The sequence below is a fragment of the Papilio xuthus genome, unplaced genomic scaffold (assembly GCF_000836235.2).
Source record: "Papilio xuthus unplaced genomic scaffold, Pxut_1.1 DF824655.1, whole genome shotgun sequence".
NCBI classification, from domain to species: Eukaryota; Metazoa; Arthropoda; class Insecta; order Lepidoptera; family Papilionidae; genus Papilio; species Papilio xuthus.
In genome coordinates, this window is record NW_013533994.1 from 1,483,820 (window position 1) to 1,508,932 (window position 25,113).

Genomic DNA, 25,113 nt, shown 5'->3' on the forward strand with positions numbered 1-25,113 from the left:
GATTTCTTTACTCCTAACTAAGATGAATGAGAGGAACTCTTCGTTCGCTAAAGCGTGATTCTCCAGGGATAACCATGTCACGAGTTCAGAAGGATGGCGAATAACTTTAGGGTACACGTTGAAAATAAAATAACAATCGTACTGAAATAATATTTACTTATACACATAAAACATTAACAATAATTTATATTTATACAAAAACATAATGTGTAAAATATGCTCTTTTTATTATGGCGAGGATAACGTAGAAACTAGTTAGTGTTTAATAAATTACAAGTGTATTTGTTTTGTCATAGAATATGTACAATTTTTGTAAAGTATTAGCAATGGCGGATCAAAGTTTGGAATTAGGGGCTTGATTATCATAACTAGGTGACTACAATATAACCTTAGTAAAATTTTCAAGTTTTTTTTTTAAATTGAGTAGTAGGGTGGAGAAAGTCTTGAACGGGATCCGCCGATACAAGTCCTTCAAAATTCTTGTATTGCCTTGAAACATTGATAACTACAGCCACCAAATATTAATTAATATAAAGTACTTCGTTGTTTTCTTTATTGTCTTTGAAAACTTGATTTTAGATTTACTAATTTGTCGATTTTTAAGCACAAATTTTTAATTCGTCATTCTATAAATGAATTGGATTTTTATAACTCATGTTTCTAAAAATATGACAATTTAAAATTTGAAACTTCGAATATGAAATAAGCGTATAACAGGATACAGCAAACGTTTTTATTAATCATGCATAAAAAAAACTTGTTCATATATTATAACAAATAATAAAACTACGACTTATATTAAACCACGAACTAAATAACCCTGTTGAATCGAGGGCTATAAATTCGTTTCACATGGAATTTCGGTGTTTATACACTTTACACTTATTTGTTATACAAATATAATTGGGCTTATTTTATATTCTACAATGTTCATTCTAGAACTTGTATAAAGTAAAAAATTTAACTGAAAAAAATCAACGGTTTTACTGTATGTGGTACAAATTAAATTATTAGAAAGCATTCAATTCGGTCGTCAAAATCGGTCAAGTTAAACGGCTGCCAAGTCACAATGGTAAATACATACTTCCACGTTGTGCAAAACCATAGTAGTTATTATTTACAATAGAATAAGACCTATGTTAGCATATTGATAAAGCTTAACTTTTTACAACATTTGATCAATTTACAAAGGATCCCACTCTCATATAATGAGTAACAGAAAGGAACCAAAACACAACATTTGAATGAAAAAGTCATCCACTTCTTGGCAAATCTGTGAAGTTAATCAAAACCCTATATGGCTGTAAAGTTTTTTTTTTTAATTTGCACTGGTAATCAACCATCTGTAGGACAAGTTCGGCTAGCCCTGCAACGCCTCGCGTAGTCGGGCGCGACCTGGTGCAGCCACTGCGGTTGTATAACAGACACAGTGACGAGGTAGGCGCGGCGCGTGTGCAGCAGCTCGGTGTAGAGCAGTGCGGGCGGCGCGGGTCGCACGGTGTGCAGCACGCCCGCAGGGTGCAGCCCCGCCGCCGCGCCGGACCCCGTCGCGTACTTCGCCCCGCCCACACCTACCCCGCTGCGCAACCACGCGCAGTTCGTAAATAAACCGCTCAGTAGGCATTTCAATAACTGAAACAAATTAAAAAACATTTTAGATTACTTGTTACATTCTTTTTTCCTGCCTTCTTTTCCTTTCCTTCAACAATTCTGTGTCATACTGATTTCATTTTAAATAAAATTCATTTGTAAACCTATAAAATTGGATTAATGTGAGCAATATATTAAAGGCAGTAACAATTTTTCTACCTATTTCACTGACACCAGGCCATTGTAACAACTAATGTTTACACTAAGATTTTGTTGCTGTTACATTACACATGTCATCAGAAATTGATTTTTACCTGATCTAACGCCATCCCACAACTTGTCACCGTCATGTTAAGTCTTTGACAAATAGCTAGTAGTTGTTGCCTCACATCATATGCATAGATTAAATTTTTATGATTTAGATAGTTCTCCTTACACCATTGCTGTAAAAATATTCAGAAAATTAAACTAAGTCGTTTCATTGTGCAAAAAATTAGTAGACATTAATTAATAGTAATATTACAAACCTTTTTAAGAGGTGCTTTACAAAATGCTTTAAAAACGTTTAATAGCGTAATATGATCTCCTAATGTTGATACAAATTTTTGCTTTACTTTCAATGCTTCTTCCCTCTTATGAATTGGCATGTGAAACACATTTTCACTTGATAAAACTGCCACCAAACTTAATGCCTGTAATATATTAATTCAATACAAATAAATTCATTCATATCACATGTCACTAGTTAATCAAAAGCTTGGATCGAAAAAATGCTTAATTTATAAAACTAAATGTGATAATAGTGGAAAACTTTTCATTAAAAAAATAAATACCATCTTACCTCATCTAAACAGTCATATTCTGGAGCACTTAATAAAATCTTAGAATATTTTGGATCAATAGGGAATGCTGTCATTTTTTTGCCGAGAACAGTCAACTTTGGATTTGTTTCGTTATCAATTGCACCTGAAAGATTGTATAAAACAAAATTAACATAACACTATAAAGGTAAAACATAACTGGTTATTATTATTGTTAATTTTACCTAATTCCTTCAGTAACAATAAAGATGCTTTCACAGATTCTTCAGGTGGTGGATCAATTAATGGAAATGTAAGAGGATCAAATCCTGATGCGATTAGCAATAATATAGTCGAAGCGAGGGGGCATCTGAAATAATTTAATTACAATTAAAAATTTAAGTTCCATAATTTATCTCAAAACTACTCGCTTTTAAATATCCTTCACTTATAGAAGAATAACAATTTAATTTGATATATCCATCAACTTTAGCGAATATTGGCAGAATAGTATTTTACAATTATAAACTTGAAAGTTTGAAATGATTTACAGGAATTTGTTACGACATATTTCCAGATTAGCTGAACAATTCTGAATGAAATTTGGAATAGATATGGTCTACACTTTAGAATAATGAATAAGCTATTCAGTTTTAGCTTGTTATGAAATACAGAAGTGCAAATGTATCAGACCTCACTATCTCTGGAGTGTTGTGTGGTTTTCTAGCTCCGAAGTCCATTTCCGTGTAGAGGCGGTAGGCGGCGCCCCGAGCGGTGCGTCCGGCGCGCCCCGCCCGTTGCCACGCCGCCGCCTGCGAGCACGGTCCCACCCGCAACCGCTCCGCACCCGTTGACGTACACCAAGTTCTAACACAATAAATACATAGTTCTCATCTAATTCATGGCAATCATAAAAAAAAATATTATTTTCATAAAATCAATAATGCAGAATAATGTTTATTTTTTAGTGAAACATAGGTGTATGAACATATTAATTTGAGTTTTACAAGGTCATAAATCACATAATTTACCTTTCCTTCACAAATCCAGTGTCAATGACACATTTTATTTGTGGTATAGTAACAGAGGCCTCAGCAATATTAGTTGCCAGCACAATTTTTCTCATTCCAGGTGGAGTTTTTTTCCATACTTGTAATTGCTTAGCAGCTGGAAGACCGGCATACAAGGGACACACCCTTATTAGTGGTCCTGGTGATTCCTGAAATTGGAATTTGTTTTTTTTTTATTGAAAATCCTGGTGATATCTGATATTTTTTTTCTTATGCTATGAACTCTACCTCACTACAATTGTAGTATAGTTCATGTACAGTTAAAATAAAACAAAAATTATATAAAAACTTACCTTGGCAATTTGTTTAATATTGCTCATCACAGTTTCAATCTCTTCTTGACCAGTCAAGAATACAAGAAAATCATGGCTAGAAATTTTAAGGAATAACATTAATAATAATAATCAAAAATAATCATTTATTAATTATTATGTGTATTAAAACTGATAATTACTTAGCTGGTGAAGTTGCATGAAGTTGGAATATTGTACATAAGGCTGCATACTGATAATCTTCATGTTTCATTTTAGTATGATATATAGTTACTGGATGCGCTCTACCTTCCAAATAAATAACTGGACATTCATCATAATACTTCTTGAATGAATCTACATCCATTGTTGCCGACATTATTATCACCTATAAAAATATAACTTTATGTAAAAAGAAACAAAATGCAATGTAAGATGTATGCAAAATGTATACCTTCAAAGGTAGAAGTTTCTTTTCATTTCTTTCTTTTTGAGCTAATTTAACAATTCCAAATAGGACATCAGTATTTACAGTACGTTCATGTGCCTCATCCAATATTATAAATGAGTACCTTTTCAATAATGGGTCAGCCACTGCCTCCCTTAGCATCATGCCATCCGTTAAATATTTTACTTTGGTCCTTACACTGGTTGCATCTTCAAACCTAACACAATACCTGAAATATTTTTTTCATACAATTACTGTACATAGATAGATTTTAAATTTAAGTCATAATTAAAAATTCTAAACATTGTAAAAGATAATGTATATTGAATTTAATGTTTAATTTCAAGTTATTATTAATTACCCAACAACTGATCCTATTTCAGTATTCATTTCTGCTGCAACACGCATGGCCAATGTTATAGCGGCAACTCTCCTTGGCTGTGTTACTGCTATAGAAGCTGATCCTTCAAGACGTTGTTCATGTATAAGTTGTGGAACTTGTGTAGTTTTTCCACTGCCCGTTTCTCCAATAAGTATCATTGTGTTGTTTTTTTTTATTTCTTCTAATAACCTGTTTAAAGCATATCAATGAATTACACACAAGTACACAATGAATTATATCAATTCTAAAAGAAAGTTTAAGTATCCCAGTCATGTAAAATAAATATTCTAGCTATATACTTTATAATAAACATGTAAATTATTCCTTCATTTAGATAAACAAGAATTTACCTATTTCTTACAGCATACACAGGTAATAACTTTCGCGTTTCTCTCAAGTCTTCAATAAATGTCTCCTTTGTATCGTGTTGATCCGCAACTTGTTGGGTGGCAACGTGGTTCCCATTTAGTTTTGATGAATTTTCTACGCACAACTTTATACGTTTAACTTTGATTCCATTTGAATTTCTTTTATTATTTTCTTTGCCAAGAACTGCGTATTTTGAATCCATTTTAAACCGCATAAATATGTAACTTACCTTTACATCATTATCTAATTTTATTGTGTATTTTAAAATAATTTCTTTTGGTTTTGAGGTTATATTTATTCTCAAAACTGCTTCAGTACGCTATGGTTATTGTAGCATATTGTGAAAATTACACTACGAAAGTATAGCATAAATAAATAAAGCAATATGTTAGCGATGCTTTTGTAACCTTTTCTTCAATTGCTTTTATTAAATTTAAAAACCATACAAATAAGTTGTAGTCAAACTAATACAAGATTTATTTTTTAATTTTATGACCTGGTAACATAGACTTTTAGGTCATATCTTATTTCAAGCAAATGGGATGTTTTGATACTAAAGAGTTTTTGAATACGGACACGGCCAGAGAAATCACTTATTATCGTATATTATCTTATTTCTTTTTAATATTTTAATTTGGCAGAGATTTCGAACATGAAAGAATTCATTGGCTACTGATTTTTTTATTAACTTTTAATTAAGTTTAAGTTTTTTAGCTAAGTTTTATTAACTTCTACGCGGACGGAGTCGCGGTTGACAGCTAGTCGATACAACAAATCAAAGAGTATATAAAACGACATTCTTCTGTCAATGTCATTTTCGTGAAAAATCCTGAAATGCTTATCAACATATCAGTGATTATATAGTGCCCACATATAATACTATTGTAGCTTAAGTCATAAAGCTCGTTTCTGTTGTATTGTTGCGGATTATTTTGACTTCTAATTTCTATATTATACAATCAATATTTCTTGTCAATGATATGTAAATAAAAATAAAAAAGACAAACTATAATTTACCAGCAAAATGTTACACATAAAAACTGTCCACCGTTGTATACAACACAATATTTATAAATATCGTTATTATACCACTAAGAAGCATCCTTTTGTTAAAACTTGGAAGACGTTATCTAATGATATGTTAAGTAAAAAAAATGCCATTTATCCTGAACATGCTGATGTCGTCATAATAGGTGGAGGTTTTATTGGATCTTCAGTTGGATATTGGTTAAAAACTAAAGCTGGATCAGGACTATCAGTTATAATTTTAGAAAAAGATTTATCTGTAAGTAATAACATAATGTCTAAATTTTCGTTTAAGATTTATTTATTTCAATTGTGACATTTATTTCAGTATGCCAAATTTCAAAACAATACTTCATTGGGTACTATAACCCAACATTTTTCTTTACCAGAAAACATTCAATTGGCTCAGTATTCAGCAGAGTTCCTTAGAAATGTTAAATTACATTTGAATAGTGATACAAACATTGAATACAAACCAAATGGACATTTAATACTCGCAAGTGAAAAGTATGCTGAAAGATTGGAACAAAATGTAACAATACAAAAAGAGTTTGGTGTTAAAAATGAATTAATTATGCCTGCTGATATTAAAGAGAAATATCCATGGATAAACACAACTGATGTTAAATTAGGTAATTAAAATTGTAAAATTACATTATCTCTTTCATTCTATTTTCAATTTATGTGCATTAACATAGCGTAGCATGGAGTAACCACAGTTTGAGGTGTGCTTCAGCTTGTAAATTATTTGAATACAGCAATAAAATTCATGGAAAAATATCTAGAATATAGTTTAAAATTGGTACATACAGCTTATTCATTATTAACTCACCATAACTCATGAAATTCTAAGCTGAAAGACCACTCATGGCAAAATCCAGTATATGCTTTTTATTACAAATAATTATAATTTTTATTACAGTGGTTACATACAAAACAACAAAATTTACTTTAACTTTGCCAAAGTATTCGGCTGTATTATTTCTTTATTTCAATTATTGTATTTCCAGGCTGTATAAGTACAGAATCTGAAGGTGTTTTTGATCCAGAAGCACTTTTAAAAGGTCTTGTTTTAAAAAGTAGTGAACTTGGAGTGAATTATGTTGATGCTGAAGTAACTGGATTTGATGTGGAACAACAGCGTGATGTTTTAATGGAAGGAGTGACCCCAGGAGGTTTTAGGAAAATAAATAAAGTTATGTATCGGACAAAGGACAATGAAGAATATGCAATTAAATTTGCTGTTTGCATCTTAGCTGCTAGTGGACAGTCAGGCGAAGTTGCAAAATTAGCACATATAGGTGATGGTGATGGTCTGTTAAAGATACCTTTACCTATACAACAACGGTAAATTATAAATATAAAGTTAAATAAATTTTTTGTTCCATAAAGACATGCACTTACATGTACTCTATTTAAAGGGAATATGACATATATAACATTGAAGATGAAAATATAAAGGCTAGTATCAGTACACCTGTTATCATGGATACTAGTGGCCTTTGGTTACAACCCAATACACTTGAAAACAACTTTATGTGTGGCTTCACACCTATGCCAAACAATAGTGTCAAAGAATTGCTGACGGACAAGTTTTATGAAGAGATAATTAGGCCTTCTTTATCTAACAGGTATCCAAATTTTCAAGATCACCAGGTAAGTCAAGTATTGTTAATTATTAGTTCATTTAAACCATGTTTTTTATGACAATTATTCTAAAGCTATATTTAAATTAAATTTCAGATTAAAAAAATACGAACAGAATTTCAAGATTGCAATACTTATGATGAAACTGGTATTTTGGGTCCACATCCATACCACACTAATTTGGTTATAGCAGCTGGTTTTGGCAAACTGGGTAAATTATTTTTTCTAACTAAATGATAAACATGACATGATAAAAATGACAGAAAGGAACTAAAGGGTTTTTGCTCCATGTAAAATTTATTCCTTTAAACTATCCATAAACAACATGAAAATTTACTTTTTGATATATTCCACTAGAAATAAATTTTTATCATGTTGTGGTAAATTGTTTATGTGATAAAACTTTAAGGTATATTATATTTTTTAATTTTCACTCTTAGGTTGCCAACATGCTCCTGGAATAGGAAGGGCAATAGCAGAATCCATAATTGATGGTCATTATTCTAGTATTGATATGACAAGATTTGGATTTGATAGACTATTAGTTGATGAGCCTTTAGTTGAATTTAATGTTTATTAGTTGTATAGTGTGATGTATCTATATTATTGTTATTGTAATAGAATTAAAATAAAACATAGTTTTTATTGTTATTTTACAAACTCCTTATTTAACTTGATTTTAATATGAAAGAATCGCAATAGATTTGAGGCCAAAAAAGGCTAGTTTAATATCCTCTGAAGATTTGAAGGTTGATTTTTAAATGAAACTAATTTTTCTTCTCACTACTTTTAATTATTACCTATAACAACATAAAATAAATAGATTTTTACTTAAATTGTGAGGGTGGTGTAGCAAACAATGCTCCACCTTGTTTAGATGCAGCTCTTGATGGAGCAAACCCTAAGAGCTTTTGAATATTTTGCCTGAAACAAAAAAAACAAAAAACAAATGCAAGTCTTGAATGAGTTTTGTCAAATTAAAAAAAAAAGTTACAATTACCTTATGCTCATAGTACAGAGTATGTATAAAAAGATGAAGGAGCAATCTGTGTAGTTGTCTCCAGGAAGATTCCTATGGCTCAGTCCTTGTATCCAGGAAATAGGATGAAATGGCAACTTGGCTACAACTCTGCCATCAAAACTGAAATAATAAAAAAAAAGATATTGCAACAGAATATTCATTATTTATCATCACAATATTCTTTGGAGATGCTGATTGTGGTCCACTAACATTACTCAGTTCATAGCCACTGTATTTTGTATAACTTACATACTTAATTTTACATAACAGATTCTTTGTTAAACTTCAATGTTAATATTTCATTTTAAGTTTTGAAAGAAAGTTATCACAAAAAATTAAGTAAATTGTTGTAAACCAGTTAAGAATGATTTAAACACACTTACATGCTATTAAACATACTCAAGAGTGCAGTAAAAGCAAAACCAATTGCAAACATTGACTTCATCTTCACCAGTGAAAGATCTCTGTTGTTATTTTTTAATCTTTCTTCCTCTCTTTCAATTTTCTTTTTATGTTGTTTATCAAGGGAATCTCCATGGGCTTCTTTACGCTTTTCCACTAAAAATAAATATATTTTTAATTAATTTTTTTTTGGAAAAAATGTAATAATTTTTGAAAATTTCCATTACCAAAATTTTAATTCAAAGCAAAACATTAAATAAAGTCTAGCATTAACAATAACAATGGTAGCATCTAACAGATGTGAATGGAATCAATGGATATTAAGTTAATTTTGTAAAATGAACATTTAAAATTAGCTGAAGTTTATGTGAATTTTCCAATTCTAAATGTAATCTGTAATATAACTCTGAAACAAAAGTACCAGTTATAATTTTAACAACTAATAGTATTTCCTTATGAAATAGAAGTAGAAGCACACTTTGTAAGTACTTACATTTTTTACTTTGGCGTTCGACTTCTACCTTAAGTTTTTGATATTTTTCAGTCCTGTACACCAAAACCCAAGTCAAACCTTTAAAAAAGTTATGTAAAAGGTACAATTTGGATCATTCTGATAAAAAGTGAATAAAAAAAACTTTATATTAATTACTTATGAAATCAGTACCTTCTCCTAAAAAAGCTGTGCATATTGAAATAAAAACAATCAATAAAGAGTCGCCCCACATTTTATCACTCAGACCACTAAGGATTCCACCTTTCAATACAAAATATTATTTTCAATTTTTCTATTAAGCACCTTGGAAATCGTTAATTTATTCAAGATATAAATTAAAACAATTGAATTGAAAAAACAATTTAATGCAGTTAATATTACGAATTTCTGATTTAAACGAATAAAACGGTATAGGTCGGATTTAGGATATTATGGGATTTGGACTGAATGAAGTGGAAGTGACAATGACAAGATATTGCATTGAATGACTGTATCTAATGTTTGTCTACGGTCAATGGTTTGTGGAAATCAGTTATCATCCGCTCACTTTTTTTTAATAAGCTAATTTTCAATATAAACTGTTAATTTAATAATATAGGAACATTCTCTTTTCATTTATACAAAACAAATCTGAGGCAAGTTCGAAATAATTGTCTTTGTGTTACCAGTCTTGTAAACATACCGTTCGCAATCATTCACCAATCAACGCTCTTTCCCCTGAACTGAAGGAACAGGAAAGACTGAACTGAACAACATTTTGTCTTTTTAGATCACTCAATTTTCAATCTTCTGGCCTGTAGGTTGTGCTTATCGGATCGGCTTGCTACGGACAAACGCCATTTTGTCCTTTGCCTGGATTACAACATTTTAATTATTAGTGTATATTCTCAAATTTTAATAATGAAATTAACATAATTTAAAAAGACTGCAACTTCATATAATTATATTTAAAGATACTTTACATTTTTACAAAGACAGTAATCACTGTAGTGATAAGACATTTTATTATTTGTGAAGGATTATGAATCTAAAAATTAAGATTTATGTATGTGCTTTCGCAAAATGTTTTCCACGAGTACAGGATTACCTAATTCTTTAACTATACGCCGCCATTTTCTATCACAAATGTAAGGCGTGGCGCGTGATTACTACACGTCATCGTTGCCCATGTTAAGAGCAGAAATAAAATAATCATCATGGTAAGTTTTGTATTTATTGATCTCATATTTTTTTATGTAACGTTGATATTACATGAAATAAAATATTATGTAGTAAAGTACCACGTAGCCTTGAATCTACGTATTAACTTGAATTCTACAGGATTGCTTTAATACTATATTTAAAAATTACGCAAGAAACATATCCAAAAAAAGTACAAAATAGAAAGTAACCAAAGAAATCGTACACAAAGTTAAAATAATTTTCCGAATGAGATGACGTCATAATAACATTTAAATCTATTTTAACTTCGGATAATAAAATACCCAGGAAAAAGTACTTTAATTCTATTCCTGTATTTAGTATTATGATTTTAGATTTCTCTTATACAATCATTGCGAAATTCTAATTGCCGCCATCTTGATTTCATCCATCCGCCATTTTTTACCCACTGTGACATACTTTCTACTTATTATCTAAAAGCACTAAATTGGCTACGTTTTGGATATGATAATATTTATAATATTGCGGTCATATCTATTATATCTCAATCCAAATCTGAAATTAATTTGATAGAGGCTATGGAAATTCTATGAGTGTGGCCATTTTAATGCACTTTGAAAATAATAAAGGGTAGCGATTTAGTGAGTGAATTTATATCGTAAATGAGGTTAGGTTAAGTTATATTTAGAGAAAGTATTCAAAAATATTAAGAAATTAACGAGGTTTCGTGTAAATTGTAGTTTGTCTATGGTTAAAGATGTGCTGATTGACTTCCTGTATAGGTACAATACAAGTAAAGTGGACTTTGATCCTCCCCCGTCCCCACCTGAAACATGTGTTGAATCTAGGTAGTTCATTAATAAATATATGAAACAGAATATATATCGTATTGGATAGTTCGTATTATGTCAGTATCATGATACATATGGTGTATAAATCTACTGGGTTCTATTGCAAATTGTTGTATTCCAGAAATATTTTGGAATTTGACTTAAGTGCAGTTTCTCTTCCATAAGTTTGAGACAATGAAAGGAGGAATTAATTACGTTTATGTAATGGCTAAGATAACCTTTTGATACCTGGAATGTTAAGTTCTCAAGCAAGTAATGTTCTTTTATAGGATTCAGTGGGATAAAGAAATGAGTGGTCACTTAAAGTAATAAAAATAGCATTGTGATGCCCATATACATTTGCTAAGCTAAGCTATACATAACTTAAGTTGCAGATTTATGGCCTCCTTAAAAAAATAAGTGGACAGGATATAAGAAAAAAGACATTTCCTTTGTATACATGTATGTATTAAATAGGTAAAATCAATTTGCTAACTAAGAAATATTTTCTAATCAAAGCTTAAATGTTACGCCATTGAAAAACTGCATATTCTACACTAAAAGTTTAAATTTCATGATTTTCTGGTAACTAACATATACAATAATACTGGTTGCCTAGATTTGGTTGGCACAGAATTAAGATAAAAGCATGTATGTCTCAAGAAAACACTTCATTTTTCAAAGATAAATTATCTAGGATTATGTATCACAGTATCAATTTGTATAAAGATCTGTTAAGCCATTTTGGATTTACTTTTTAACAACTATTCCAACATTCAAACTAATGAGAAACATTTAAATTACAAGATATGCAATTTTACATTAAGATATCACTTTTAAAATAAATGACAATATTTGACTCCTGTAGCACACCTTGGCTGTGAAACTATAACACAGGTCCCGCGGTAATTTTGATATACTTCCTCCCTTGTATAGAATCGCCACTGCAGAACCATTACAGTGACCCTGGGGTAATTTCACTATTCTATGTCAATATGCAGAAGAAACTGCCTGCACTAATGCATACATTTGACTATAATTCTATCTCTTTCCACGCACACCCCTGCTTCGCCCCATTATACTTAATTTTAAGTTTCTGTGCAGTGACTCGCGCCAAATTAAGACCCGCTGGGATTTCCATAAATATTTATACAAGTATACATCATTACTTAAAGTAGTTTTTCGGTTCTGTCCTAACATGCATAGATTTTTACTGAGCATATCATATGTATGGTCTTGATGATATTTTTTTGTTGTCATTAACACAAGTGTTTAGATTCATCAATTGTAAATAGTACTGATGTAGTTGTCACAATTTCTGTTGTTTTCTATTTGTTTTATAACAACCATTACCAACATTTCATAATAAAACATGCACATTTAGTATAAGGGTAAGCCTTACCTTTGCAATTTAAACCACCCGTTGCTCCCCCTGTAAATCAATAAATGTGTTCTACACATTCTTTTATTGTTTATGACAGAAAACTTAGATAATCCAGGGTAACACAATGTTTTTTTCATAGATCTATCAATATTTGTTCAACCATCAACTCTATCTCTACCATCCGTGGATCACTAGAGTACATCCTATTAATATATATGCAATGTGCAGTGGCATTGCCACATATTAAATTTAAAGCTACATAGGAGTGTAGTGTATACATAATTAGTGTTGCTCTCGATTTTGTGAGCGTGGAATTAAAAAATAATCTATGAAAAAGTAAAATTCCCCTTGAAATAATTACAGCCTAATTTTATATTATAATTTAAATATCCACATTCCATATATGCACAACTTGTTTTGTGTTTATTTTTGAATATGTACATTCACTTACTAACAGCTTATTAAGTTGATATCATTTAATTAAATAAAATACAGCTGTTTCTTACCTACACTAAAACCCCGACTGCAGTACTGTGTGTATATGCAATTGTACAAAGTTTTCCGATCCTTATTGTTTAAAGGTGTACAAGCCAATTCAATTTTAGAGGTGGATTCTGCCATTGAATCACACTGTATATAGTAGTATTATTATTGTCGTATTTTGCGACTTCTGAAGTTAAGACTAGCGAATCCGACGTTTGAGTAATGTTTGCAATAATAGTATTAATGGATTTATATATTAAAATACTATTATAATTGTTTGTTTTTGTTTCATATATTTAAAAAAAAATCTTATTAATATTTATTTCTTTTGTTGCAGCCGCGGATTTGTCCAATGCAATTGTTAAATTGTCTCAGCGTTCTCCTGTCGCCAAAAGGCGGTATTAAAAGCAGAGACGAAGTACAACGGCTCGCAAGGTAAGTTCTTATGTGAATAAAGCACACTCATAATATCTAGCTCGATGTTCACTTTTAATCACTTTTTTATTTATTTTAAAAATATTACTGTTTTAACTTCTGATAATTGACGATCTTGAATATTTGAATGAATGAAGTTAACCCCCCATCCCCATGTTAGGATACATAAGATTTCTCGGACGCAGGTGGTATATGTAAGCTTATCATGTTGTTTTAAAATAATAAATAATAATTGATATAATTTTTTGCGCCCTCGGAAGCCTGTTTACCAATCATTGTATAATATTGTTTCTTTTACAATATCTTATTAAATTATGTGCAGATACATTTTATTTATTTCTTTGCAGTTTAATGACCAAATTTTCAAAGAAACTAGTGTCCAAATGTATATACATACAAATTTTAAAGTGTACAGAAACTGAACTACTAGGGCTATTTATGGGTTCTGGTGGTTGGCGATTGGTACACATGTGGCTAACAGAAAGCATTGTAGCCAAAAATTGGCCTCTTGTTAGAGAACTTTTGGAGCTTTTGCTGCTTTGTCCAGTTGACATTGAAAGACTGAAAACAAATAATTGCCCTAAGCTTGTCAAGGAATTATCCAAGGATGGGAACCACTATGGTAAGTTAAAATCAATTGCTACTGTGTCCAGATATAGAATATTTACAATCACTTGAAAATGAAAATATATTCTAAATTTTGATCATTTTTAAAATATTTTTTATTTGTAGTAGTTTATGTACAAGTACTATATCTACATTGAAATTGCGAAAACTTTCATTTATCAGTCAAACGTAAAGACTTAAGGGAGTCTGTATATGCGGAAAGCGAAATACTTGAAAGGCACTGACTGGTCAGTCAAACATACAAAGACTTTTAATTTTAACTTCTTAATATCGGGAATAACACAACTTGAATGACGACATTAGAAAATATAGTTTATCTCTTAATTAGATTAATGTTATTCCTTATTTCATACTAATCTTAAAATTTTATTTTAGCTATCAGAGCATTGGCTTCGAAATTGGTAGAACAGTGGTTGAAAACTGTCAAAGGTGAACATGTTATCCCTATTTTGCTATCTGATATAACACACATAATATCAGATGCAGGAACAGAAACTGAACCTGAAGAAAAAATTGCAGTTTTAACGGAAACTGAACAAATTGAATGTGAAATCAACGGCGATAATACATTTAAAGCCGAGGATTCCTCACCTGAGTTATCGAGTCAAGAGGATAAAGATGTTGTTGAAATGCCTAAAGACAATGAAAAAGAATCTGAAACACTTCCCGTCTTAAAAATAACCTTAAAGAATGGAAAACAAATAATTTCTCAAGTTGATGAAGATAGCGTTGCATCTGATGACGTGTCTGACAAGGATAAAATAAGAGAAAAACATAGAAGTAAAAGTAAAGAAAAGTCTAGTGATAGAAGTAGTAGTAGTTCTAGATCTTCTTCTAAACATTCAAGTAAATCATCAAGTGATAAATATAAAAGTAGCCATAAAAGTAGTTCTAGTAAGCATAGTAGTAGTAAGGAAAGATCAAAGGATAAGGAAAAGCATTCATCACACAGTTCAAAATCAAAACACAACACAAGTAGCGGAAGCAGTAGCAGCGGTAGAAAGACCAGTTCCTCTAGTAGGTCTAAAGACGATAAAACAAAACATAGTACAGAAAAGGAGAAGACAAAGGAAAAAGACGATAAAGGTAAAGCGTCGCCTAATCCATCCGCAGAAAAATCTGACGATAAATCATCCACACCATCTATACATAAATTAGGAAAAATACCTAAACTAAGTGATGTGAAAAAAGATAAACCATCCATATCGATTGAAGTACGAAAACCTGATGAGCCCAAACCCAAAACTGTTAAGACTTTCAATTCAAAGTTTAGAAAACATGGGCTGGAGGAAGAAGTGAAGCCTCCGCCTTCGCGCGCAGCATTGCTTAATAAGAAACCCCCTCCGCCATTACCCCCTTCAATACCAATACCCAAGAGGCCTTCGCCAGTTCACAATGAGACTCCACCTGAAAAGAAGATTAAAACCATAGACATGGTTGAAAAACCGGGAGCTATAAAATTAATTCCACCCAAACCAAAGCGTGAGTATATTTTAAATTATTTATTTTATAACATTTTAGTAACATGTTTTATTTTTACAGGAAAGGAAGGTCCCCTTTGGCCGATGTCTTCAAGAAAATTCGTATATTTAGGTTGTAACAGTGGTAAGTCCAAAATGTATAAATTCACGGGTTTTATAGTGTTTCTATTATATTCTGTAAAGTATTTATTGCAAATAAATGCTATATTTGATGAAATTTTTTCGTTGAATATGACCTGAATCTGTTCAAAGACTTTGAAGCACGATGAGGTGAAAACATCGACGCAATACACTGCATCTCCCGAAGAATGTGGCTGAACAGATCGGACACCGTGTACTACAGACGAGTCGTCGACTACGTTCCGTCCGTCAGGGGACAAAGTAAAACGGTTCAACAGGAAAACTGTAATTGAACAAAATAGATAATTACACAAAATAAGTGCATCAATAATATGTCAGGATATTAGACCCTATCTTTATTTTATTCTGCAACTAATTGTACCAAACGAGTTCATCGTTCATAATCTTTTCATCAAGTTCTAATGGATTTTGAATGCGAGATGTTTGTATGGGGTTTTACCATTTCTTGAGAACTGTTTTTTATACGTATCTGACAAACTGGATGCAATATTTAACAACTATGACGAGTATAACGTTTCTGAGAATATATAAGTAAATTAAAATAATAAAGTGGGTAGGTAATGTGTACCTATGAAAATGTAATTTATTTAGTATATTAGCTGCTGCCTCAAACTGGTATTTCATTGGGCAGAATAGTGTAGGCACGCGTATAGAATAAATATAATTTGAGACGATATTTTTCAAATATATAGCAAGTACACAACAAATATAAATTTCAATTATGGCCAACCTATTAGAAAGAAAATATACGTAAATCATAAATAATTTTAAGCATTTCCGTGATGCTTCCTGTATATTCTCGTGTTAATTAAATACAGTTGTATATCAAATAGGCGTAAAATATCCGTTTGAATAAATAATCAATTAATATATGTTGATTGAATGATAATTATAATAATTATCCCAAATCTAAAAAAATAATTTTGCTTAGGACAACCGATTAAAACCAAAATACTTATTTTGTCGGGGTATTGCAATAACTCAAGAGATGTATATTAGAATAAAAAGTCTGCCTTTTGCTATTATTTAATTTCGCTTTCCCATATTTATAAAGAAAACAAACTATTACCGTATTTATTTTGTGAGTACCGATGGTATACTAAAATATTGCGAGACAAAAATAAATTAACAACATTGATAGAAAAAGGTTAGATTTTTTACGTTACACTCGTAATATAATTTAAGAAATAATGGCCTTACGATTTACCTACATACGTACAGTTGTCATATTAATACATAATTCTTTATATATATCAAAGAATACTAGAAATATTTCGATACGGCAAACATGGCATACATGTAACGTCGAAATACAATAGGTATACATCGCCCGCTTTTACTTCGCCTAGACAAATCTTAGGCTGGCTTTACTGCAGTAATTTGTAAAGTTACCATTTTCTTGGGTAGTTACACTATCGTCAATCCATGGTTTAAATTGGCCGCACAGTGCAGAAATGTAATACGTAACTTTAAATAAAATTGTTCCATATGCAATTTGCGAAGTCGCGATATTTCTTAGCAAATCAACAAAAAGGCAGAGTCCGATTTGCCGGTGACATAAGGAGAAAGTTCAAACATTCCATATCGGTTTGTTGCTAGGTCAATGTATTATGAATATTATTCTTAATTATTTACCACGTATTTTCCACTGCTGGATTGGTATCGGTTTCTAATTGATTAAAAACTGTTTTAGTTCCGTATTCTTGCAATAATTTACATAAATAAATCTAGAATTGTGCTAAGTAAACGATTTTTTGCTGTAATGCGATGTCCGTTTTAAAAATTGTCGATATCTATTTTTACTACAAAAACAAGAGAAAAAGCAATAAATCGCTATCTATGTATTTACGATACGTTCACATGGCTATTTCCTGGCATAGAAACATTCTCTTTATATATTTTTATGGCCGTGTTTAATCGTCAATTACTTCTGAAACACAAAAACTATGAACCCATATTTTTGGAATCTAGTAATGAATTTGGAAAAATCTTAGCCCTCGTTTATGTAGTAACAGAGATATCACAAAATTCAAAGTCTGTTATTGCTTTACAATAAACGTGGAATTGAAATATTGCATGGCTTTATAAAAAATAAAGTTGGCGTAAAGTGCAGAGAATGTCATAGAAGTTTCTACTAGAAAAATGGCTAAACAAAAACGCTTGCTCAATGTAGTAAATACAAAGATAAAAAGAAAACGGTCTGTGTACAACAGAAACGATGTTCAAATTTGCACCAGTTTGTCAAACGTTTTTGGAGATTTTAATAAAAGTTAGGTGAACATTAAGCCATTCGCATCCTTCAAACCTTTTTTTGTTAAAAACAATTTAAGTGTTTCAATAAATTTTCACCAAAATATCGGATTGAAAAATTAATACTTAAATAAAATATTATTGTTGCCGGCTTTTTCCCTATATGTCCGTTTTTAAGGCTTATTCGCGTAACTACACATACCCTTGTTCTAAATGAAAGGCTAAATGTGGACACGGCACTTTTACGTTAAAACTCGTAAATTGCAATGAAATATTTCGGACATACTCATCTAACATTAGACTTAAAAAAACCATCACTATGCGTTTCCGCCGCCAAAACACACATAGCAAAACATAGTGTCGTCCCGCTTATTATGGTTGAAAAATCTAAGATAACAATATGTTTTCATACAGGTGTTACGGCAGCGGAAAGTCGGTATAGCACATTTTCACAAGTAACATTTCGGTGTAAATATAAAATATAACAATTTAAAAGATTTACCATGAATTTCCGAGACCAGAAGTTCTAGTTTAAAATATATTCGTATCTCTGTTTTTTTCAAAGATAATGACTGGGATGACGATATGTTTTGTACAGCGCTTTTGGTGTCAGAAACTCGCTGTTAGCGTTCATCCGAAAGAGGATATATTAAAGTAAAAATCGAATGTTGTGAATAAATGAAAGTTGACTACATCAGCTATTTGAACCACACTTGCTCCTTATTTTTAATCTAAGATTTAATTTAAACATGGAGTCCGTCTGTAACGTAATTTGTAGAAAAAGCAATTGAAAATTATAAAGATTACAGGTGGGTAACGAGAAAGAGAGAGAGGGGATCAGATACAGATCTTAAACAAAATGCCGATATTATAACGAAAGTTACGGCTAAATTCAATAAATTATATAAAGGTTTTCGAAATAATCCACAATAAAGTAATTCAATCGATAAGGGGTCCGCTAAGACTTGTTTTTATTAAATTGTAGACGAGAGTTTCTTAAACCTAAAAAAGCAGTTATATATACTATTAACTAAATATTGACCGAAATAGGTACTAAAAGTAATATGTACTACTTTAACGCCTATCTTATTTACCATCGTGATTTATGACTCCGCTGTCAATGATTATACTTTATCAAAGTAATTCTAATAAAATAGATCTCAACTGTTGAAATTGACGGGTCTATAACATAGTACTTGCTGATTTCGTTTTTGAAACTGGAAGATTTGCTTCGGTTTACAACCTAATCGTAAATAACACCCGTAGATTAATTATATAATTTAAAATATACATGCATAGTGCGTAATGTAGTAGGAAGGCCAGTATTGCTTTTTACCACTTAGCGATTTCCCTTACTGACGTTTAACTAGCTTAATTAACTGCATAAACATTATTTCAGACTGTGATCTGTCCCTATTCAAAATTTCATTCAGATCCATTTAGCCGTTCTCAAGTTATGTGATAACATCCATACAACCGATCCTTCGCATATTAGTAACATGTAAAAGATAACGCGGTAGCTTAGTGGCAGTGCTTAAGACTAATCAACTCAATAATTGGGGTTCGATGCAGCAATAACATAACGTTATACTATTTTCTCTCTCTCTGTCTCTTGTCGTAATCACCCATGCTCTAAGATCAAGTCGTATGATTTTGACAGACAAAAAGGCTCCATTTGGACCCTCGCATTGTGCTGGCCCTTACCTACGGACAGGATGCGAGTCCTTCAGATCCACGGTGGCCAGTCGCAGCCACTCGGGTGCCAAAAAAGTAAAAGAAAATTTGGTTGAAAGGAAGCTAAATAATACTAACAGAATACTCCCAAGACCTACGGTGATAGGCACGGCACATGTTGAGACTTTTATTATGCGGTCGTGATATATCTCTCGCTTTCAAATTTACACGTACGCCATACTATTGCATGCACGTTCTTTTGTATTAGTTAAATTCTACCAATATGTAAGAGTTGCTTTAATTTTTTCTTATTTATATGTTTGCATAAAAGGTTTTAAAAATTGCGCAAATACTATTCTCCCTGGTTAATGTTGATATGTAAAACTTTATCGTTTCTGTTATTTTCATATATAATCATACTTTCTTAGGAATTTTGCTGGTCCATTGTTTGTACAGTTTGTTACTCCAAAGTTTAAAAATCTTAATTCATCGTAATCTCTGTTTATATTAAAAATAATAAAAACATACGCTAAAATTTTAATTAAGTTGCAATGTGTAAATATACATTACTTATTTGTTATTTTCGAAACATTGGACGAAATGTCTGGATTTAGCTCATTCTAACCACAATAACGACAGACTTGCCCTTTTTAGATTTAATAAAAAAGGCCAATATGAATTATATTAAATAGAAGTTTATGATTATCATGCTGCACATATGTTTGCGTACTATAAGATTAAATCGATGCCACATCCGGCAATAATTAAAAATATTAATTCATAGCACTCCGATGCGAGGAACGCTAGAAATGTATGCCAGTAATGTTTTACTTAAATAGAAATCATTAAATCACACGGATGATATCGATACTGAATGCTTATCTGTTTTTATGTATGTCTAACCCCAGCTTATCAAAATAGTCTATTCGCGTAAAAACTCGTTGGCCCTAGCGACATTGTTACGCGGAATAATTAATTTATGTTTTGGGCACAATTATGTATCTAAGGTCGTGCAACCGAGCGATAGTAATGTGCTGTGCGATTATTTCATCGGATATTTTTTTTATTCAAACACTGCTATACGCATTATATCATATTATCATGCCATCAAAATATGCCGCCACTCTGTACGGCAGTTTTTAGGCGAACTCATTAACTGCTTACAATCTAGTGTGACATTTAATTACTTAGTATTTGCTTAAGCAATTTATCATTAATCGTACTAATATTAAGAGTGCGAATGTTTGGATGGGTGCATGTTTGTTATTGTATATTCAGAACGACCGCATGGATTTGAATGAAATTTGGTTTAGATGTCTGATAGAAGTCATAGGTTACTTAACCAACTTTTTACGTGAAAAAAACATAAAAACATTCAATAATAACATTAATTACACCTGAAGGTCTTAACATATGATCGTACAATAAATTGGCTATTTTTCATAAAAATTATAGATCATTGCGTTTGCCTTAATTTAGTCTGGTCCGGGTCCTCTGCCGCTCTCATTCGGTCACTCTCTTACAACACGGACCTGATCATTAGCCATCGTGTAGGAATCCTACACCTGCGTTACAACGACCTCTATCAAGCAGCCAATGGACTAATGTGCCCCAAAGGTCGTCAATATTTTGAGTAAAGTGTCCTTTTGAATTCATTACAGTTCGCAATTCTTCGTGCATTATCGATCACTTTGGTTCTACAGCGGATCACATTTCCGATGCGATCTAGCAGAGGGCAATGCACTCCATCGGCCTTTACGTGTTCGTCTGATGCTCGCATTGAGACTAACAGAAATTTGCGTTGAATCATTTATACAAACAAACGATATATCTATTTATAAATTTAAATAGTCTATATACTTTTATTCAAGTCGGCACAAAATAAATCCGCATAATTACTTTTTATATACATTTTTAATTGTGAACAGCTGTTTGAAAACAATAGTGATGTCAATTATATTACAGAACCTCAATAAAATATTTCGATCGATAGTTAACACACTGTTAATTTACCACTGTCGTTATAGCTTTAAAAGATCTTAGCTTTGGAATCTTTTGATGATTAATATTTAATACGTCGCTCGTATTTACAAGAGATATCCTTAATCAGTGTTAAAATAGATTATAAGTCTTTAGCGACCAATGTTAGGTGATTCACATAATTACGTAACTACGTTTTTCGATTAAAAGTCTTATTATCGAACCCCAATATATACCAAACAAGACACTGCTGTGTTATTGTTATAACCTGAATTTGCTGTATTTACATAGTTAACTAATAAAACACAAAAGCTGTTATTTGTCGTTAATTACATTAGTATTTGTAAAATTATGGAAAGTGAAGAGTGAATGTAATGTGTGTTGGTTCTGTAAAAACCGATTAGTCTTGCGCAACATAAAGAGTATAATTCGGTATTAGTTTGATTTTCTAGATTACTAGCTGTCGCCCGCGACTCAGTCCGCCGGGATTAAAAATAGATGTTGGCCGATCCTCAGACCTACTCAATATGCTCACAAAATTTCATGAGAATCGGTCAAGCCGTTTCGGAGGAGTATGGGAACGAAAATTGTGACACGAGAATTTATATATAAGATTAGGCTAAGATTTAAGTAAAAAAACGATTTATTGGGGTCTGAAGTGTACTAATGCTACAACAATCATTTTTATGAGTATGAAGTTGAATTTACATTTACTCGTTTACTGATATTAAAAATATAAGAAAAAAGATTTTGGAAACCCGTGACTATACATTTTGACTTAAAACTGTTGTACTAATTTTAAGTATTTATCTTTTTGGTATTTTGCTTACAATAAATGCTTTTTTATTGTTACAGCTGTGATGTTGCTCGAGAGTGATATGTTCATGGATGCACTAAATGCCTCTGCAACAAATAAAAAAGAGCCCAAGAAAAGAAAACGGCGTACCAGCGGATCCAAAGATGGTAACGTGGCAAATGATTCATCCCCACCTCATACACCAACTACTGTTGCAAGTCCTAATAGTGAAAGCAAATCAGTGCCCCCAAGATTTTATCAAGATACTCTAGACACAGAAGAAAGTAGTAAAGCATCTCCAGAAAAAAATGGTGATAGTAATGAGGAAACTAATCTCGATCAAGATGTCGAACACAACAAAGAAGAAAAAATGGATGTTTCGGAACCCCGTACACTTACAGTCAATGGATTGAAAGGTGTCCTTTGTTATCATAAAAGAAAAGGTCCAAAGAAAAGCATAAAATGGAGACCGGATTCAGAATTAGAGGAAATACAGTATTTCGAACTAGATGAAACAGAACGTGTAAATGTTACCAAAACATTTACTGACATGAAATATTTAGAAAGAATTCACGAAAGAGAAGCTTTCCAAAAAGGACGCAATCTCAGTAATGATGATGTAATGGAAGAAAGAACAAGTTGGAAACCATTAATTTCCATTGACTTAGATGGTCAAATACAAGTTGAATACGGTAAAAATAGCAAAGAAAAAGATATACAAGCAATTCGGCAGAAAGGTACATTGCAGCCACTTTACTTCCACAAATCAATGATTCCCGACTCACCGCATGAACCAGACGTAGAAACTCACACTTACTCAGAACCAGCAGTTATACCATTAGAGGATGTTACTGGCAATCAAGACAACATAAGTGATTTTCGAAATATGCCATGGCCTGAACCAAAGGGAAATGCTCCACCTTCATCAAACGCGAACATAAATGTATCTGCAATGTTTGCACCAAATATGCCGCAATTTCCTTCAAATTTCCCTGGTACGCAATTCCCAGGCGTACCACCAGGGTTTCAAGCTGCACCCATGGTTCCTACTGATTGGCCAAATGGAGTAACACCAAACATGATGCCAAATGGAATTCCCGGACCGATGGCGGCGACTGGTCTTCCACCAGGACCTATTCCCCCAGGCAATATGCCTCCTGGAATGATGTTGCCCCCAGAAAACATGATGATGGGTCCAGAAATGTTTGGTGCACCTAATCCACTTTTCCCAGTGCCACCTGAAGGATTTAATATGCAGCAAAACATGTTTCCCATGGACTTTAACATGGCAGGGCCACAGGCAGCTCCTGGACCAGATGGTTTTAACGGCCCTGGTAATTTCCGCGGTGCTATGCGAGGTCGTGGTGGAGGTGGCGGTGGATGGAGGGGTAAAGGTGTAGGAAATTGGGAGGGACCTCAGAGAGGTCGTGGGGGACATGCGCGTGGTAATAGAAAAGTTGTGTGTATGTATTTCCAAAGAAAGGGTTCGTGTAGGCAAGGTGACAATTGCACTTTCCTCCATCCTGGTGTTAATTGTCCTTTTTGATGTGTTTGGCTCCTTTAAACATGCAGTAACCATGTGTACAAAATTATAGGTACATTATTTTAATAAGATTTATTTTAAAGACCGAGCCGGTCCAAATAAGACTGCTAATGTAAATTTGTAAATAATTAATGTAAAAATGTAAATATTATGGTTAAAACTTTTTACGAACTTGGTGCAAGTAATAAAAATATATACTGTTACTGCTTACGTTCATTGTAACCTTTCCTATCCTTTAATTTTCTATACGGTTATAAAGTAAAGATCAAGAATTTAAAGTCAAGTTCTAAGTGGATTGTATCAAAAACAAGTCAATTTCTTCTATAGGCTATGTAACACATAGCATTATTATATTATTAATTTTATAACCAATCCTAAGCAATATAATTTATTACATTTGCAGTAAAAAAGGAGTTATAAAACTTCTCAACTGTCAAAATGAGACGATATAAGTTTGTTATAGTGCCACAAGGACACTGATCTTTATAAATTGATAGGTGATTGCTTGGAAATGACAGTTTTTATTTTGTTCCGTTTTAACCGTGCCTGTTGATGTAACGTGACAACTGTAGAATTAACATTCTATCTATATATGTAATTATAGTTCGAAACCACACCACCACTACAAACCGCTACCATCAGCGCGAAAATCGAATAGGTACAAAATATAACGTCTAAATAGCCAGTTCATTGATAGAGGTCAGTGCGCACGAATCTTAAATCTTATAGCAGTTTTTTGACATTGGCACCTAAACGTAAAAGTCGACCCTCCAAGCAATTGATTTGCATCTAAGCTCTAAGTCCTCGCAGTATTTTTCTATTATTTAAA

General features: G+C 32.1%; 4 protein-coding genes across 5 annotated transcripts; 2 read left to right on the forward strand and 2 right to left on the reverse strand.

The window, feature by feature from the left end:
- Positions 1–193: 193 nt before the first annotated feature.
- ath (ATP-dependent RNA helicase DHX33) lies at positions 194–5,406 on the reverse strand. Its single transcript, XM_013325973.1, has 12 exons — positions 4,892–5,406; positions 4,521–4,730; positions 4,166–4,388; positions 3,915–4,099; positions 3,754–3,829; positions 3,422–3,609; positions 3,084–3,257; positions 2,636–2,760; positions 2,432–2,556; positions 2,118–2,282; positions 1,905–2,033; positions 194–1,632 (listed from the first exon to the last, which is right to left on the reverse strand). The coding sequence occupies exons 1-12, from the start codon at positions 5,122–5,124 to the stop codon at positions 1,336–1,338; spliced, it is 2,130 nt and encodes a 709-aa protein (XP_013181427.1). The 5' UTR covers positions 5,125–5,406; the 3' UTR covers positions 194–1,335.
- Positions 5,407–5,722: 316 nt separating this feature from the next.
- On the forward strand, positions 5,723–8,211 carry l(2)37Bb (FAD-dependent oxidoreductase domain containing lethal (2) 37Bb). The gene is made up of 6 exons (XM_013325746.1): positions 5,723–6,195; positions 6,265–6,568; positions 6,947–7,283; positions 7,358–7,592; positions 7,680–7,794; positions 8,024–8,211. Exons 1-6 carry the CDS (start codon positions 5,935–5,937, stop codon positions 8,161–8,163), a joined length of 1,392 nt encoding a protein of 463 aa, XP_013181200.1. The 5' UTR covers positions 5,723–5,934; the 3' UTR covers positions 8,164–8,211.
- Positions 8,212–8,349: 138 nt separating this feature from the next.
- Positions 8,350–9,966, reverse strand: LOC106127616 (transmembrane and coiled-coil domain-containing protein 1). 2 transcript variants are annotated; one of them, XM_013325749.1, is made up of 5 exons: positions 9,671–9,966; positions 9,500–9,552; positions 8,988–9,162; positions 8,584–8,724; positions 8,350–8,507 (listed from the first exon to the last, which is right to left on the reverse strand). In XM_013325749.1, exons 1-5 carry the CDS (start codon positions 9,691–9,693, stop codon positions 8,411–8,413), a joined length of 489 nt encoding a protein of 162 aa, XP_013181203.1. In that variant the 5' UTR covers positions 9,694–9,966; the 3' UTR covers positions 8,350–8,410. The 2 variants fall into 2 exon arrangements, with proteins under 2 accessions (XP_013181203.1, XP_013181202.1); XM_013325748.1 differs by having other exon boundaries at positions 9,500–9,577; positions 9,671–9,965.
- Positions 9,967–10,268: 302 nt separating this feature from the next.
- Positions 10,269–24,460, forward strand: LOC106127614 (Phosphatase 1 nuclear targeting subunit). The gene is made up of 5 exons (XM_013325745.1): positions 10,269–10,698; positions 13,695–13,792; positions 14,140–14,414; positions 14,795–15,901; positions 22,801–24,460. The coding sequence occupies exons 1-5, from the start codon at positions 10,696–10,698 to the stop codon at positions 24,285–24,287; spliced, it is 2,970 nt and encodes a 989-aa protein (XP_013181199.1). The 5' UTR covers positions 10,269–10,695; the 3' UTR covers positions 24,288–24,460.
- The last annotated feature ends 653 nt before the right edge of the window (positions 24,461–25,113 follow it).